Below are 18,779 nucleotides of genomic sequence, written 5' to 3' on the forward strand. Positions count from 1 at the left end.
CCAGCAGAGTCCAAATATCGAGCTCCTTCCTATCGCAGGGCGCCAAAACAGCTTCACAGGAACAGAGAACGAACAGTGGCGGGGAAAGGTCCTGTTTCCACGGCAACCAAACCTTGCCCCGTGACTGGCATCTCCCTTCGGCCAACCAGCGCCCCGCAGCTTATCCAGCACGTCATCCCTCTGCTTCTTCTGTAGTCGCTTCGCGGCAATGAGCTCGAATGAAAAAAATAAAACAAGGGGAGAAGGGGGCGTTAACTTTTAGCAAATTGACAAGCGTTCCTGGCGGCCAACCGGCTATGCCCGGGATAGGCACTCGGCCAATGAGCGTTAGTGGAAGGAGGAGCTACGCAGGTTTCCAAACGCTCGGCGGCGCCATGGGCTTGAGAACTAAACGGAGATGGAATGTCCCAGTCTGAACCGGTTTCAACCGGTTGCGAGTGTGTGGCACTAGAGTAGAAGAAGCGCCTCTTTCAGCTTGCCTGCCCGCTCTGCCGCGCCTCCATCACGGCGAGTAACTTGAAAACACTGTTCGCCTCATAGTCTGCCACCCGGGAAGCCTCTCCTACAATGTGCTAGAGGTCCCCCGGAGACATTATAATTATTATTGGCCATTCATTACTAGTAGTGAGTGTGTGTGTGAGGCGAGAGCCCGGCCTAGGCCCGGACACTATCCCCTTCCCATTCATTGGAGAACAAGGGCGGACGGCTCCACTTTCTCCGCTAATAAACCCGCCATACAACCAATTGTTATTATTAAACAGAGACCGACGGGGCCTCACACCCGCCCGCGGGGACTTCTATGTGAAGCGCAGTGCTGGATTATTATTGGATCGTAGTCCGTGCTGAGGAAGAGGCAGCTCCGCTCTCGGTAAGTGACTCCTGACAGGCCTCTGGTGTCTTCCTCGCTGCGGCCTTCCAGCCTCGGCAGGCCGGACATGTGCTCCCCCCACAGCTGGAAGGTCGCGGGCTGCCCCTGTGGCCGTGAAATGGGAAGCGGTGGGCAGCGGGCATTGTTGCCTCAGACAACTAGCGAGAATGGGAATGATCCTGACCGAATGAGGGGTGATGGTGGGCGGCAGCTTTGGCTTCCTAGAAGCGGGCCTCGCTGCTGTGTGGACGTGACTGTGTACGGGAGGGGGTGTGTACATCACACTGGAGCTGAGGACGGAGGTGCTGTGTGTGGCCTCCACGTGTGATCTTGACATGCGGGGTAATTGTGATTAAGACATGTGTCTCTAGCCTGCGCTGTGCCCGTGTTGTGATGCCCTAAGGCAGGAGGGAAGAAGGGTCAATCTCCCCTTGGTAGAGAGCTGACTATATCTGGGCCCAGTAGGCCTCAGGCTTTCAGGGGACTTTCCTATGGGCCCTGCCGATTAGGGCTACACAGGAGCGCAGTGTGTCGGCTTAGCTCAACGGGCTCCTGTGTTTTCGCGAGTTGCTGGTGGAGTGGAAATTTCCAGAAGTGCTACAGTGTGTGGAGAGCTCCGCGAGCAGCGTCACGTGCCGGGGAGGGGCAGGGAGAGGCAGCTCGAGCGAGACACACACACCGTCCCCTGCTACCTGCAGGAGAGGGGGAGCTGTGCGGCCAGGTGGGCTCCAGTGTCACGCTGCTCGGATCCCAGTAATAAACAACATCCATGAATGTGATCATGTGATGCCCAGCACCTGCCTTGTAGTATCAGCCTGAGCTAATACTGGCAGCGGACTGAATTGGGAATGGTCTGTTCCTTTTTATCCTTGTGTCAATGTTTGGCTATACAGAGCCAGACTGTACTAGTATTGTTTTCTGATTATGGCAAGACACGAGCACATTACATATTCGTAACCCCAAGAGACTGGAGCAGGTTAAATATTTGTGACCCCCACAAGGCACTGGAGCACATTACATATTTGTGACCCCCAAGACACTGGAGCACGTTACATATTTGTGACCCCACGACACTGGAGCACGTTACATATTTGTGACCCCAAGACACTGGAGCACGTTACATATTCGTGACCCACAGAACGCTGCGAGAAAAAACTTATCACAAATATTTGCCTGATGAGAATCAGGATTCCATCTTTGCAAGGGAAGTGTCATAACCCTCTGTCACCCGTGACAATGAGCAAACATTTTAGTGTGTAGTAATGTGCAGCATCCAGTCAGAAGCCAAGGGTACCCCTTCTTTCCACTGGAAGTCCCTATGTTTTTGTTTTTTTGCATTAATAGCCATCTCTTGTTGGGTTTCATATAAACTATATGTACGGTAATTCATTTTCATGTAAGAACACAGCCACCTAGGAGTATAGCATTTGGATTATTAACTTGCTTCTTTAGTCTTTCATGGCCAGGTTCAAATTTAGGTTTCATGATATGCCTGTGTCTGTGTTGACAACAGCAATTAGTGTCTCCCTGCATGTGTCTTTTAATGTTTACAGAATGTAATGGCCAAGCTCAGTGGTTGCTACAGGCATCATTGCCAGTTCTTGCAGGCACTAGGCCCATATTGGAAGGGGTAGGTTTTCAAATAGTCAATATACCAAGTATTCACTAAAAGGGCCTTGGGAAAATTAAATATTATATTAAGAAATGTTAATTTAATGAGTTGACGACTACAGAAATGTATTTTTAATCATTTTATTAAAAATGTCAGTAGCAATTGGTCAAATAAGATCTGGTTAAAAAGATAGTTATTGGTAAGTCATATTTCCTAATAAGTCCTAATCTTTTAAGATGAGTTTGATATACTTAAATATTTAAAATTTTTGCTTACTTTGCTTAAAGGGTTGGGTTTCTAAACCCTCCAGTTTTTTTGCATATATCTACTGCTAGCAAGCATATTTATTTTTTTTAAATGCTTTAAAAGCGGTTTAAACTTACTCCTGTCTTCACCGCGCGCACCCATCCGAAAATCCGAAGCAGCTCGGGCGGCCGCAAAGCATCTTTGGCCGGGCGCATACGCAGTTCGGATTTTCGAGAGACGCAAGGTAAGTCTTTGGATGCGTGCACCCGCATGCAGACACCGTGGGACAGGAAGTGCCAGCAAGGACAGAGGAGTCAGCGCTGGAGAGAAGGCTGAAAAGGACAGGGGAAGATCATCAGATTAAGAGACCTCATTTAAGGCAAGTGCTTTAATTAACATTGGGAGGGGGGGGGGGGGATTTTTTGACTTTAATGTTGCTTTAAGAAGGGAATTCTGCATTATTTAACCCCTTCATGACTGAGGCCTTTTCCCCATTTTTTTGTACCCATGTTATATTCCAAATTTTAGGCCTGAAAATTACTTAAAACCCCCCCAACATTATATATTTTCTGAATGCCAAGACTCTATAGAATAAAATGGTGGTAGTTGCAAATTTTTATGTTGCGTAATATTAGCGCAACTCCTTATTAAACCCCAATATTTAGTGAAAAATTTAATTAAATGCCCCAAAACACAACAAAATACCCATTTTTTAATGAAAATAGTTTGCTAAATATCTATCCCTTTTTTGTTTGTTTAGTAGGCTGCATCAACAGTTATCATACAGTTTAGCTGTCAATAAGTGTTCAGTCATGTGTTAATGCTGTACACCTAATGACCAATGAGCCACATGTTGCTGTTCCATTCTTGGTATAAAACAATCGGTGAGTAGAAGAGTCTGCTGGCCCCTTTAACTGGATCTAAACCCTCTGGGTACCCCAAGCGCTCCTCATTATCAGAAAGCTAGCATTAGACCTTCAGGGTCAGGAGAAGTGTACAATCTAGGACAACATAGCTGAACTGGAGAATTTTTCCAAATCAGCTGTTTTGGCCTAGATTGTTCACTTCTCCTGACTTCTCCAAACTCTTCACCCTTTAGTGAATAACCCTCAAGGTCTAATGGCAACTTTGATTGGGAGAAGCAGTGGTTGGTGGGATATCTCAGGGTTCCTAAAGGGTTTAGGCCCACTTTAAACAATGCTGTGCTTTGCTCATGCAAGGCAAAGGAGAATAACTTTTTATGGCAGCCCACCAGCTGCTTCATTTCACATGTTCAGCTTCAGGTAATGAAGACAAATAGCTGGTGTTTCTGGGTTTGGCAGTCCTGTGACTCACTCCCCTTCTTACCACAAAATTAAAAAAATGTTTTTAAGTGTGTTAGATTGTGGTTGTGTGTGTCTGTGTTTTTGAGGGGTTGTTCACACTATTACAGCCTGTTAAATGCACAGTCCCAAGCAATTAACGCACTGTACCACATAATTGGTTCAGGTGCAGGATGTGCGTTGTATTGCCATTTTTATATGAATGTCACCCCAAACGCACCTCCCACCCACACTTCGATAGCCCACATTAGAATGCGAGGTACCGCAATGTTCTGGTGCAGTGCGACGTAATGTGGGTCCTGAGGTTATGCAGGTTGAGAGGTGCGTGTGTATATATATATTCTTAACAAGCAGTAAATGGATTTAAAGTAGTTTTGGTTTAAAACTGCTAGCAAGCAGAAGATATATGCAAAAGCATGAAAAAAAAGTTACCAAATAGGTAATTACTTACCCGTGTCTCCGTCGCTCTCTCCTGTGTGATGATTCTCTAGCGGACGTAAAGGATCATGGGGTTGGGCGCATGCGCAGTAGATATCTTCGGCCGGGAGAAGAGGAGAGACACAGTGTAAGTGCATGCGGACAGATGCCGTGGGACACAGAAGTCACAGCTGTCAGTGCTGGATCAGAGACCAGCACTGCAAGGACTTCTGAAAACTACTGGAAAGATGATCAAATCAAGAGGCACCATTTAAGGTAAGTCCTTAACCCAGCATGGGGGAGGGGGGGTGACTTTAATGTCACTTTAAAGCAAGTAATTGCTAACTTTTGTAGCTGCAGGTACTATGGAGCAATTTATCCCCAAAGTTGACAAGAGAAGCGTTGAACCTGTTCAGATTCGGTCTCCACTCTTTCCTCCTCATGTGATCTTGCTCTGTGTTTACATTTAAGATTAGAAGACTGGCAGGCTGCCAAGTCACAGCTGGGAGTGGGCAGAGTAGAGTGAGCTGAGCTTCTGAAAACATATTGATGACTTAAGGTGGCCATACACCTTACAACCATCGCATGACTTTCGATGTGCGATGGTTGTAAGGTGATTAAAAGTTTGTAAGACCTGCCCATCTTGGACAGGCAGATTGTACTTGCAATCATCGCAAGTCCTCCCCGCTGAGGGGAGGGCTTACAGATGATTGCAATGGTGAGTGGGCGCTTGCGCACCTCGGCCCGCGCGGCTTTTGTCTTGCGCTACCAACCCGCCGAAAATCGTACGACTTTACAGTAAATGCGGTTGCACGCTGCCCATACACCTTCCGATTCTCGTATGATCGTGGGATTACCCACGATTATTGTCAGGTGTATGGACAGCTTAACCTCCTGACGTCCGCCCGTTAAGAAAAAACGGACGGAAGGCAGACTCACATTTTCTTTCCTGCTCGCGCGCACTAGGGGGCAGGAAAGACCCGCTCATTTTTACAGCCGTTAACGGCTGTTACACATACAGCCGATCAGCGGCTCTATAGCCGCCGATCAGTTGTACGGAGTGATTTTTTGGGATTGTATCCCCCTATGTAATAGCAATAACAATAAGTGTAAAAATATATATAAATAAAAAAAGTTATAAAAAAATAAGTCACAAATAAAAAAAGTAAACCCCCCCTCTTCGTTTACGCACATTTAAACTTAAATGCGTGTCCGGCGAACCAGATCGTGAAAACGACAATTGCGCTACACATGTTGCATATCGCTGCGAATGTCGGATGGATATAAATGGGGGTCCCCTAACTGTTCAATAAACTGTTAATAAATGTTTTAGAATTTAATATAGGGGAAACAGTTTTTTGTTTTTTTTTATTCTGTCATTTTTCTTTAATATATTAAATACTGAAAAATTACTGGATAAAGCTGTTTATAAACATGTAGACTTTTGTCATTCATTTCTCCTGTAAGAAACAAAGTCTATTTCCCCCCCCCCATGCTGCTCTAAGTACTTACCTTAAGTGATGCCTCTTGATCTGAGCATCTTCTTCCTCCCATTCATTTTCAGCAGTCCCTTTCAGTGCTGGTACCGGTTTCTGATCCATAGTTCATGTCCTACGGAGTTTTTCCCATAACGTCTTCCAGGACAGCATCACGAGAGATGGAATCTCCTCCCCCACACACAGGAAACACGTCACTTAATCTGTTTAAAAGACCCTCCTCTCCTCCACTCCCTCAGTCTTTTGTGTTTCAGTGCATGCACTTACACCGTAGCTCTTCTCTTCCCCTCCATTGATCTCCACTGCACATGCTCACATCCTCCTGAATAGCCGCTGGTGAAGCTTGTTTCTGCAGCAGGAGCAAGCAGCTGGGACACAGGTGAGTATTTTGGTTTTTTTTAAACCTATTTTGTAACTTTTTTTTCTCATGTTTTTGCATATACCGTATATACTCGAGTATAAGCCGAGATTTTCAGATTTATTACCACTTTCAGATCAAAAGATTTGTATTTTTTTTTTTCCTTTTGGAACCTTTTATTTTTAAATCTTCATTTGAATGAATGGGACTTCTCTTGCTTCAGAGTACCAAAGCAAGCTGAATAGAAAATATATTTGTGAAACATGTAGAAACCTTTTTTAGTGTAGTGGTATCCCCATGGATAGGCCATACTGCTGCTTTATACATTTTCCCTATAGCCGGCATATTTTTGCATTTTTACATTTCTAATGCTGCGGAGATTGCACCTGCATGTATCCAGCTATAGATGTATTCCATTCTCTGGCTTTCCCTGCAATGTGGCACCAGACTAGCAGGTCAGGATATTCCAGACCAGAATTTAAAAAAAAAAAATGAAGTGATAGGCTTTTTTAGGCTTAATTTTAAACTTTTTAAAGGATTGAGAACATTAAATTATGATTTATTGTATTTTTTTTAAGGTTATTTTTTGCTTTAAGTTGGAGGTTTGAATTATGAGATTTTATTTTTCATTGGTGCATGATTTTTTTTTTCTCAATGTTTTTTTTTTAAGTGTTGTTTTATTGCCTGTATAGAAAGACCATCTCAACCAACATCAGAGGTATTTACAGATAAACAGTAATGATTTGTCTGATCTGTAAATGCTGGTGGATGCTTTTCTTTGCTTAAATTGTAAGCACTACTGTAGTGACTGAGCTGTTTGTTTAAGGTTATATTTAGCACATGAATATCTGAAAAGTGCATGTATCATATCTTCCACTTAAAGTTACAGACATCACTTTCAGCTTATTCTTTTACATGCTGCATGTTAAGGCGCCTAAACGGCAACTTAAGCTGCACCTCACTACTTCTAAATGATCTGACAAGTGAACCTTTAGGCTGGGTTCACACTATAGGTGCGTTTTTTAGCGCATTTTTTCGTTCAGTGAAATGTGCGTTCGACGCTCGTTTTTCTACGTCCCTGGTGGTATGTTTTTTGTTTTTTTATTTCTCCTTTTTATTTTCTATCTTTTTTTTTTTACGTTTTTTTTTTTTAAACTTTCAAACTTCCCGCCGGTTCCACCCCCCTGTGACATGGCCGCTCACAAGGGACGGAAGACGGCAACGGCCGGAGGGCACAGCGCGGATCGCGGACAAGGTAAGTCCTAGTTACCGCTTTGTTAACCCTGAGCCACACTCGGGAATGCCAATGGATACGCACGGAAAAATGCCCCCAAAAGAAGCTCCTGTACTTATTTGGGCGTAGGGCATTTTTCAGCGCGTTTCTACACGCTGAAATATGACCAGGTGGGAACCATGCCCATAGGAAATTATGGGATTTCCCTTGCTGAGCGTTTTTCAGCGCTTCGATCAGTGATGGAAAACGCCCAGGTGTGAACCAGCACTAAGGGAAAATTCAGGCTTTTTACAGCACAATTTTACAATAAACTGCGCAAAAAGCCTTCCTGCTTGCCAAAAAAGAAAATGGGTATACATAGACAAATCTGGCCAAAATCTGTAGCCAGCACAGCATCTGTTGTATCCAGTTTCATTCAAAAGTTTGATAAGTTATACATTCAGAATTCAGTGTATGGGTTGTCGGAATGCAGTTCTAAAAGTATATTTTCAAGAATTTTTCGATGGAGAACTAAATCAATTTGCAGTTCAATAGTGAAATCACATGAAGTCCCTTGATTGTTCTATTCACAGAGTATCTCAAAGGATACTTGTGTACAGCCAGTTGAAAAATGAGTAATCCCCAGGGCCAGCACATTGTTTTCCTGCCTATAGTTCAGGAATTGGGCACATTCACCAACCTGAACACAATGTCTTGGCAATCTGACCATCATTCACAGGAACCTGAATGTTCATTCTCCCCTTTCTTGCATGTTTCATTTTCTTCATGAGGTACCTGCTTCTATTTAGGTTCCGAGGCTAGGGGGTTGCTACTCATATAAAGTAATCACACTATAGGTGCCCACACACCTTGCGATGATCGTACGATTATCGCAAGGTGTGTGGAAGGCGTGCAACTGTTTCTACTGTACGGGCTCAGGAACATGTTCGAACACCCGTCGAGAATCGTACGATTGTCGGCGGGTGCGTGGCATGTTCGTGAGATAAATGCCGTGCGATGGTTGTAAGGTCTGTGGCCAGCTTGACAAGGGAAAAGGGTGCTGACATATATAAAGTGTAGACGCCTACAGATGCCTGTAACCGACAGCAGCTTTCATTGCCTGTGCTATTTCTTAATGCTAGATCATTCTAATCATCAAAGGTTTGGCACTTTATGGTAGTGTTGAAGCACAGAACAGGGCATCATCTATGGTGGAGGCAGTGTTATAACCTGGACAGGTATGGCTGCCGTTGGAAATGGAATTCTATTGTTTGATTATTGTTTGACTGCTGACAGAGGCAGCAGAAGGAATATTAAGTTGCGTGTCTGGCTATACTATCTGCTCAGATGCAAAGCTGACAGGATGATGGTTCACTGTGCAGTTGGCACAAAACATAATATAAAAGCAACCCAGGAGCTTTTGAAAGCAAAAAAGTGGAAAATTCTTCTAGGGCTGGTGTCAACAGGCTTTGGGCTTCTGATAATGGCATCAACTTGAGATGCTTCTGAGAGAATTCAGAATTCAAGTGCATTTAACATGCAGTTAACGTACTGTAACCTGCATTTCACCTGCTTCAAGCAGGATTTGCACTCAGACTTGCATGGAAATGCAAAAACTGTTTGATGCACACAAACACCTGTCAACGCAGGCCCCATGTCACCTAACGTCATTCCAATTGAACATACATGCAGCTTTCTTATCAAACAAGCAGCAACTTAAAACTGCTTCAGTGAAGGCCTGGCAAAGCATCACTAGGGAATAAACATAGCATTTGGTTATGTATATCTGTTTCAGGCTTCAGGCAGTCATTGACTACAAAAGATTTTCACCAAAGTAATGAAGATATTTATTTAGAATTTTTAGTTTGTCCAATTTACTTTTGAACCTCCAAAAAGTGTGTGTGAGTGGGGGTTGTCAACAAAATGGCTGTAATTAAGCTCATATGATCTTTGTTAAATCTGTTTCACAGCTAAGGGCCTGTTCACATTAGCCAGTCCTCTAAAATGTTCTGTTTTAGTGGATGAGCTAGTGTGTTGTGCCCACTCTGTTAGGTCTCGTTCACACCTAGGCGTATTGCATATGCGCGTCTGTCGCGTGTTTTTTTTTTACCGCGATTCGCGGTAAAAAACGTTGCGCGTTTCCGAAGGCTACTTGGCTGTAGCCCAATGGAAACGCGCAACATAACGGCCCAAAGTAGTACCTTTTCAGGCGTGGGCTGTTTTGTAGCGCGTTAGGGACGGGCGGAAATACGCCAAGGTGGGAACGAGACCATTGAATACAATGGGATTTATATTTTTGAGCGTTTTGTAGAGTGTTCGTCGAGCGTAGAACGCGCTACAAAACGTTCAGGTGTGAACGAGGGCTTAGTGTATCTCACACTGCTGGAGCTGTCACTGTTTACATTGTACGATCCATTTAGGTCCCCTCCCAGCACTGCAGTGGCATCCAGTGTGCTGTGGAAAAATGAAGCATGTCTGCGATTTTCTGTAATGCACCTGCCATTACACCCACATTGTGGTGTGAACCGGGCACATAGCGTTGATCACATGAGCTTAATTGTTCCTGTGCAGAAAAAGTCAGCAGTATAGTGTGAACAAGGCCTGCACTTTAATTGCATATGGGTTGCTTAATTGCAGGTCTATTGTAGTGGTGTTCAGAGAAATTTTTTTAAACTTTAATTGTCCAAATCGTTATCGCCATCCCTATATGCCTGGGATTGGTTAAATCCCTAAAGTCAGATAGCTAATGGGCCAAAAATATTTGCTTTTATCTTTCCAAATCCTTTACTATTTCTAATGGTGCCACATCTTCACTTTCTTCTAAAGATCATGGGAGGACATAATCAAGTGTCCTCCCGTGACCCAAAGCTCACTCACTATATCGCGAGCTACAGCTCGCGGTATACTGAGACTGCTGCAGCCGGGACGGATCACGACATTACTGTCGAGATACGCCCAGCTGCGCGATTGACAGCTGGCTCTGCCTATCTAGAGGCATAGCCAGCTGTACTCGCCCCCTCCCACGTCCGTTCCGCCACTCAGCGCTGGAGGGGGGAATCCCGGCAGGGAGCCGTGAGTGACAATCACGGCTCTCTGCTGGGACATGACGAGAAGTGAGCGAGCGACGGTATGTGCTCGCTCACTTCCCGATCTATTGAGCCGACGTGTGACAGTTTCATTGTCGCACGTCGGCTCGAACTATGAGGTTGAGTGAAAAATCACTTGCCTCATAGTTCTCTTTTTAACCACTTGAAGTCCGCGGTGTTAATACCTCCTTCCCATCCAGGCCATTTTTCAGTATTCAGCGCTGCGGTACTATGATTGACATTTATTCCGTCATGCAACGCTGTACTGAAATGAATTTTATACCATTTTTTGAGGAAAGCTAGAGCTTTCTTTTGGTGGTATTTAATCACCACTGGGGTTTTTATTTTTTTGCTATATTAAGGAAAAATTACAGAACATTAATTCTAAAACATTTATTACCCAATTTTTTGGTAAAATATAAAAGGCGGGGTCAAGTCGGGTAAAAAAACACCAAGCCTGTCAAGCCTTAAAATTGCGCAAAACCTCAAATAACTACATTACCCAAAATTGGCCATAGGCGACGCTTTAAAAGCTTTTACCGCTCATCAGTTTAGTGTTATCAGTGATTGATGGCCCTAAAATCATTGCTCTCCGACGTTCGCGGCGATATGTGTAGCGCAATTGTCATTTTCGCTCGCTGGCGCATCTGATGCATATTTACGTTTATGTGTGTAAACTGGGGGGTGAGGGACTTAAATTTGTTTTACTTTTTTTCTTAGTATGTTTTATTAGGTTTTTGAAATGCAAGACATACAAATATCATCTAGTAACAGCTGTGTAGGGGAGCAACGTATCGTCTGTACAGTAGGCGGCATATAACAATAAACATAACCTTTTAGGGGAGGGGGCAGGGGGGGAGTAATACTGGTTGTCGCTGATACTCATTATAGTATGTGGTTGCTTGTGGAGAAGTTTTGGCTGCTGGGGGGGAAGGAAGAAGAGTGGAAGACTGAAAGGGTGGTGACTACCGCCTGAGCGCCATGGCGCGATGGGTAGCTAGCGAATGAGGTTTCGTGTTATTGGATCAAGAGTGGATAGGAAAATGGAAGGCCATGGGTCCCATATGGTATGGAATCTCTGACTCGTGTTTTTTTAACTTTTTATATTTATTTTTTTACACTTATTGTTATTGCAATCACATAGGGGGATAACGATCCCCCTATATAACAGCAAAGGCTCACTGACAGGTCCTCTTTATGGAGACATTGGGGTCTGTAGGACCCCTAATGTCACTTGGGGACTCCAAAAGAAGCTGATGAAGCAGAGAGATCTGCTTCATCAGCTTCTTTTCTCTGGCTATAGCAGCCAGAGGACTGACAGGTGAATGCGAAAGTGATGTATTACACATCACTTCTGCATTCACAGCCCGGACGGAGATCAGCAACGAGATCAGATGGGCTAGCGGATCCCAGGATTGAAGGTGAGGCGGTTAGGAGAGGGGGCACTCCATGCTGCGGGGCGGGCAAATGGCAACATACAGCCGATCGGCGGCTATAGAGCCACTGATCGGTTGTATGTGAAACAGACGGTAACGGCTGTAAAGAATGGGCAAGTTTTTTCTGCCTGTGCGAGCAGGAAAAAATGCTGTCTTACAGCAACCCGCCCATGGGACTTTGCAGTCTGTCTGTTTTTTCACAACGGGCGGACGGCAAGCGGTTAAATTAATTTATATCGTATGTAAACTCAATCATAACGGGCTGCGGAAAAAGATTTAGGAATCTGTCCTCAATCTCTTTCTATTTTAAAACAGACCCCTGATATTTCCCCAAAGCCCCCAACAGAAAAGTGAAAAAAAACTAAATAATTTTAAAAAGTTTGTCAAAGTTTTTGGTATAAAAAATCGTGTGTGTGATCTATCATCTAAAAAAAATGCAAACTTATTTTGTCTTCAGCACCTCGTGTAAATACATCGCTTTCAGACCAATAGCAGTCCTTCGTCAGGTTAGGCACATCTGACAATGAATTATACATAGTACTTTCAAAAATAACCAATCATAACCGGAAAACACCTGAGTCTAATTTAAGATGGCATCTAATAATCACTAAAAGCTTTGCTATGAGCAGTACATAATCTGTGTCCACATATTAAACGGGTCTACGAGCTTCCATATTCAATATCATCACAATACCGTTAAACCTGTGAAACATGCGTACAAACAACGCATGTGAATACTCTAAAGATGGATGGCTGGTGTGCCAACATGAGACGTATATAACTACAAAGACAATTGTAGCGAGCACCAGCCATCCATCTTTAGAGTATTCACATGCATTGTTTGTATGCATGTTTCACAGTTACAACGGTATTGTGATGATATTGAATATGGAAGCTTGTGGACCCGTTTAATATGTGTGCATAGATTATGTATTGCTCATCATCATCTATCAGCCGTCAAAATGACCACAGAGAGGTGAAGTGAATAACCTTGATTATCTCGTTACAATGTCACCTTGCAGTGCCTTTTTTGTTGCCCTGTCCCAACTTCAAAGGTGGCCATACACTACAACCCTCACAAGACTTTTTTGTCTTGCGAGGGTTGTAAAGCAATTAAAAAAAGGTACGATCTGCCCATCTTGGACAGGCAGATCGTACTTGCGATCATCGCAAGCCCGCCCCGCTGAGGGGCGGGCTTCCGATGGCTGCAATGCTGAACAGGCAGTGTGCACGTGCACACTCCGGCCAGTTCGGCAGTTGTCGAACAAGCACGCCACACAGCCTGCTTGTTCGACGGAAGACGTGCGACCGTACAGTAGAAACGGTCGCACGCCTTCCATACACTTTGCGATTATCATACGATCGCAGGATTTCCCGCGATTATCGTACAATAATCGTACAGTGTATGGGCACCTTTAGACGTGTTGCTGCCATCAATTTCAAAATCAGCTTCTTTTTTTTTTTTTTTATTAAAATGGTACATTAGGTTAGGGGTCCTTTTTAATGTCTAAATTTGCAGTGTTTGGCTTTAGTTTGTGTTTTCTTAGCAGTGTAAATCTGTTGCTGTATTATAGTATTATTCTGTGCTTTGGGGGTAATGATACAGTTTGTGTAAAATGGGAGCATTGTAGATGTGTACTCCTGTCTTGTCAAACTGCATCTAAAAGTATTCTAAATGTAATGTGATGCCCACTGACCTCATTTGTATTTTTGACTCTTGATTGTTTTTGTTGTTCATGTCTTAGTCTTAAACCTAACATTTAGATCCTGAAACCTTGCTATAAATCTAATTAAAAATGTGTTGTATTTTCAGTAATCTATGCCAGCAATTATGACCATGTTAGCAGACCATGCAGCTCGACAGCTGCTGGATTTCAGCCAGAAGTTGGACATCAACCTTTTGGACAATGTCGTCAATTGCTTATACCATGGAGAAGGATCTCAGGTAGTTTGTTTTTGTTTGGTTTGTTTGTTTTTTTCCCCCCATCACAACCTGTATATATTACTATTAAAAAAAATTTTTTTGTTGCTTTCAGTACATTATTTTTTGTATTCTGGGACAACTGCAGGAAATATGATAGATGGATAGATAAGGATTTTTGTCTCCAGCAATACCTTTTGCAGTGTTCACTCTGGACAACATTGCTCCTGTAATCTGCATTGGTGGTTTCTGTAGACAAGAGGGTGCAGTCTGCCTCAGTCCCGCTCTTGCCTCAGTCTCGCTCTTTGGGCTCCCTTCACACCTAGGTGTAGATGAACGCGCTTCCCCATATTTCAGTGGGTTCCTATATGCACAGCAAATGTGGAAAAGTAGTGCATGTAGCAAAATCTGGGAAATGCGTTGTGTTTTCCCCCCCTCTGTACACGTACTCCCGACCGCGTTTGGGGTGCCACAAACTAGCGTCCTCCCGTTACCCTAAGCTCAGTATTCCGCGAGCTACAGCTCGCGGTATACTGAGACGCCGGAGCGGATCCCGACTTAGATGACGGGATCCGCCTAGCTGCGTGAGTGACAGGTGGCTCTGCCTATCTAGAGGCAGAGCCAGCTGTACCCGCCCCCTCCCCCGTCAGTTCCGCCAGTCAACGCTGGCAGATCGGAGCAGGGAGAGGGGAATCCAGCCCCTCCCCCTGTCACGGCAGAGAGCTGTGACAGGATCGAGAGGCGAGCGAACCCGGTATGTGTTCGCTCACCTCCCGATCTACTGAGCCGACCTGTGACAGTCTCATTGTCACAGTCTCATTGTCACAGGTCGGCTAGAACTATGAGGTGAGTGAAAAGCACTCACCTCATAGTTCAACTTTAACCAGTAATAACACAAATTCAGTTCGTGTTTCTGTGTATTTTGTGGCCATGCGTTAAAGCGTTCATTTTTTTTGCACTTTTCATGCGCTTTCCTGCTACTCCTAGGTGACAACGGAGCCTTGGAGGATGATACTCTGCCCCTTGTCTTCAGTTTGTGGACAGGATCCGTGGAGGTTCCGGGAGAAGCGGGGCAAAAGGCTCCAAATTGTGTGATGCAAAGGGTAGTCTTGCTAGAGTCATTCTTTAGCGATTCTGAGCAAGTTAGCACACAGATACTTGCCAAAGCCAGGGCAGAAAGCTCACAGCCGCAAAAGCAGTCATTAGCTTGTTTTCAAACTTAGGTGGCGACTTTATCCCTTCTACATGCCATCAAGCGGCTCTAGTGATCGAAATAAAGAAAATAACTATAAACTTATGCTTGGTATACACGGTTAGAATTTCTGTTTTCAGAACGTTCATTCAATTTTTTTTTTTTTATAGCTAACTCTTGTTAAAATTATTCTTAACCCTTGCAGTGCAGCTACCCCCGCACTCCAAGTGTTAAGTACTGGTTTTCATCAGCCAGCTGACTGTTATGGCGCTCCCTACAGCCTGTCGTCCTCCTTCGCTGCAATGATGTTATGGCCCTCAGCATCCTCACATCCTATACACAGTGTATTGGACATGACTCGCAGGACCTTAGACTGCCAGAGCAGAGGGGAAGAGGCTCAAGGGACCAGTCTAATAGCTCCATCTGGCTGCAAAGCTCAGGTGAGTATAAATTTAATATACACCCTAGATGAAAACTAGCACTTAGGCTTGGCAGGTTAAGAATTTTACCGGAGTTTTCCTTTAACCACTTTAGGCGGGTTCACGTATATATACGTCCTCCGCCTGAAGTGGTTATACCAAGAACACAGCTGCTGGAGCCGTGTTCTTTGGTATAATTTTAAATAGCTGGTGATGGCTGTTAAGGTACAGGCAGCAATTCGGAGGCTGTGTACTGAGCGGCGGAGTGTGCTCAGCCCCCACCCCTGCTGTCGCCTGTGCAGCCCGGGACCGCATTAACCTGAGGGAGATCAGCAAACTTCCAGCCGCTGATCTCTCCTCCGATCACTGGACCTGGAAGTGATGTGTATTACATCACTTCCGGTGTCACTGTGTACATTCTTCGGCTTTTAGAGCCAGGAGAAGAAGCTGGTAAAGCAGGTCTCTGCTTCATCAGCTTCTTTGGGGTCCCTAGGTGATAGGGGTCTAAAAGACCTCTGATGTCTTCATGAAGAGGGCCTGTCACCTTATATTTGCTTACATAGGGGGCTTGTAAAAATGAAAGTAACATAAAAAAAATGTTTTAAAGCTCCCTGCCCCCACGTGCATGCACATACACAAGCCATACATTACATAAAGCCACGAGCTTCAGAGTGAGGGCAATAATTTTAGGCCCATCAATCACTGTTAACACTAAACTGATGAGCAGTAAAAGCTTTCAAAACGTCACCTATGGGAATATTTTTTTGCGGTTTCACAGGCACGCATGTTTGTATAGTAAATTGATTCAATTTACCTGACGTGACCCCATCTTTTATATTTTACCAAAAAATTGGGCATTTATATCTGTTTCTGTGCTCTAAATTTTATTATAGTGTATTATTTTATCCTAAAAAATATGGGTTTGATAAACCATTTGCACAAAGAGTGTGCAACGTAAAAAATTGCAACTAGCATTGTTTTATTCTACAGTGCCTCTGCTTTCAGAAGATATTTAATTGTTTTGGTGTCTGAAGCTTTTTTTCTAGCAAAAATTCAGATATCGTGTCTGTGCAAATAGTAAGAAATTGCTCCGGACAGCAAGTGGTTAATGGGGGTCAGTTTTGACTGTAATGACAAACATTGAAGGAACGGGGTGGAAAATTTTGGCCGCACAAAATATTAACCGGGAATGTGGTATTCGGGAAACTACATTGATTTCCTAAATTGAAAAATGAAATCAAATGAATTGTTGGGATTAGCAAATGTTCTGCTAGGATTTTTTGTACAATAGCTTATACGAAGATCAACCGATGTATTAGAATATAATTGGGGGTGGGGTGGGGGGGGGGGCAAATGTTGCACAGCATAAAATTGTTTTTATTGTATAGCTTCTCTGCTTTCATAAAATATATTGTTTTGTGAGTCTTCAGTAAATTTTCAAGTTAATGAGGTAAATTTATCAACTGGAGCAGACAAAATCTAGAGCATTTGCCCATGGCAACCAATCAAGATAGAAGCTGATTGGTTACCATGGACAACTCCTCCAGATTTTGGTTGCTCCAGGTTTGATAAATGCCCCTCATTGAGTTTTTATAATGTGGGGAAAATGGTCTGACAGCAGACTGGTTAGAGGATTCTTCCACATATCCAATTCATAATTCTTTTCGAGGCTTAGATTTACAGATTCAGGACCTGGGCTCTGTTAGTGCGTAGTGGAGATGCAGCAGACTAGTGGAACTTTAGGCCAAACTAAACTTTTTATAGTTTTGTACAGAGTGAGATGATTGTTAAACATGGGTTCTAATGCTTCCATATACTCTCAAAAATGAAAAAAGAAAGCTGGAGTTACACTACCTAATGCAATGTGTGGTTATGATTTGTTCTTCGCATGAAAAAGATCTTGTTTACATGGGCTTCAGCTTGTAGAAGAGCAGTATATACTGCACGCATTTCTAAAGTTTCTACAGACAGTTTTGTTGAAGAAAACTTCAGTTCCACTATGGGGATGTTAAACCTAGATCTTAATGAGAGTTTTGGTTATCAATTTAAACATGCAGCTATCAGGCCTTCAACAAGCTTTAGAGCCTGTTCACACAATGTCTGTTTTCTGTGCTGACCGTATCCGTACGCTCCTGCACTAAAAATGTATCCCTATGTGTTTTATGGGCTACAGTTCTCACGTGCGCAGTCCGTTCAGGTTACGACAGAAAAATACTGCATGTCACATTTTGTACGGTCCGGAAACGCAAAACGTGTCAAACGCACTGCGCTGCAGCTAACATACTGACAGCCCCACTCCAGCAAAACATTTTGCTGAACGCATCTAAAACGCGGCAAAAGACATAGCACCGCGTCTGCTGATCCGGAACTGGTCAGGACCTGAAACTCATATGAACAGGCCCTTAAGGTATAAATACTTGCTTTTTGTTGCATATATCTACTGCTATATATTTAAAAAAAACATTGCAGAAAATTAAAAAGGTTACCAAAGTGGTAATTCCTTACCTGTGTCTGAAGATTCTCGAGAGACCGTGCAGGATGATGGGGCAGGCGCATGCCCAGTACAGATCTTCGGAGGGGAGAAGAGGAGAAACTCAGTGGAGCTGAATGCACGCAGCTGTGAGCGTGCACGTTGGACAGCGCTGGATGATCCGCTCAAGAGCTCAATAATTGGGACTTTAATGTCACTTTAGTATTGAAGCCCACTAGCAGCTTGTTTAAAGTGATGGCACTCCTATTAAGATTTGTATATGTATGTGTGTGTGTGTGTATATATATATATATATATGTCCTTGCCCACTTTTATTAAATGAAAGTTCACAAAACAGAACAATCACCCTCGCTGGGGTTCTTTAGCATCTCATGGCAGCACCTGCCCATCCTGGCTTTGCGTTTGCAGCACCGCTGCTCTGGCCTCAGCCCACTGTCTGTTCCTCCAGACAGCCTTAGTCATGTGCTAACCGGCACACTGGGGTTTTCTCAATCCGCAGCACCCTGCTGCACTGGACTCCACTCTGACTCCTGGGTGGAGCCTTCCTGTCTCCCAGGTGGAGTCTTGAACCCTGCCCAACACCTTTAATTTAAAGGCTGTGCACACCTGTGCCATCAGCATGCACTGGCCACTCAGATTCTGGACACAGGAGTGGAGATACCACAATGGCATTGCCATATACACACACACACACATATATAT

The 18,779-nt window shown here is 43.9% G+C and overlaps 1 protein-coding gene across 1 annotated transcript in view; it reads left to right on the forward strand.

The window, feature by feature from the left end:
• Positions 1 to 338: 338 nt before the first annotated feature.
• Positions 339 to 18,779, forward strand: part of XPO1 (exportin 1) — a 49,862-nt gene continuing 31,421 nt past the window's right edge. Inside the window, exons 1-2 of the mRNA XM_018555911.1 lie at positions 339 to 868; positions 13,868 to 13,999. Of these exons, the coding sequence (XP_018411413.1) occupies positions 13,874 to 13,999 (126 nt within the window). The 5' untranslated portion in view covers positions 339 to 868; positions 13,868 to 13,873. The remainder of the gene's footprint in view (positions 869 to 13,867; positions 14,000 to 18,779) is intronic.

Source organism: Nanorana parkeri, unplaced genomic scaffold (assembly GCF_000935625.1).
Source record: "Nanorana parkeri isolate BGI_ZX_2015 unplaced genomic scaffold, ASM93562v1 scaffold11, whole genome shotgun sequence".
NCBI classification, from domain to species: Eukaryota; Metazoa; Chordata; class Amphibia; order Anura; family Dicroglossidae; genus Nanorana; species Nanorana parkeri.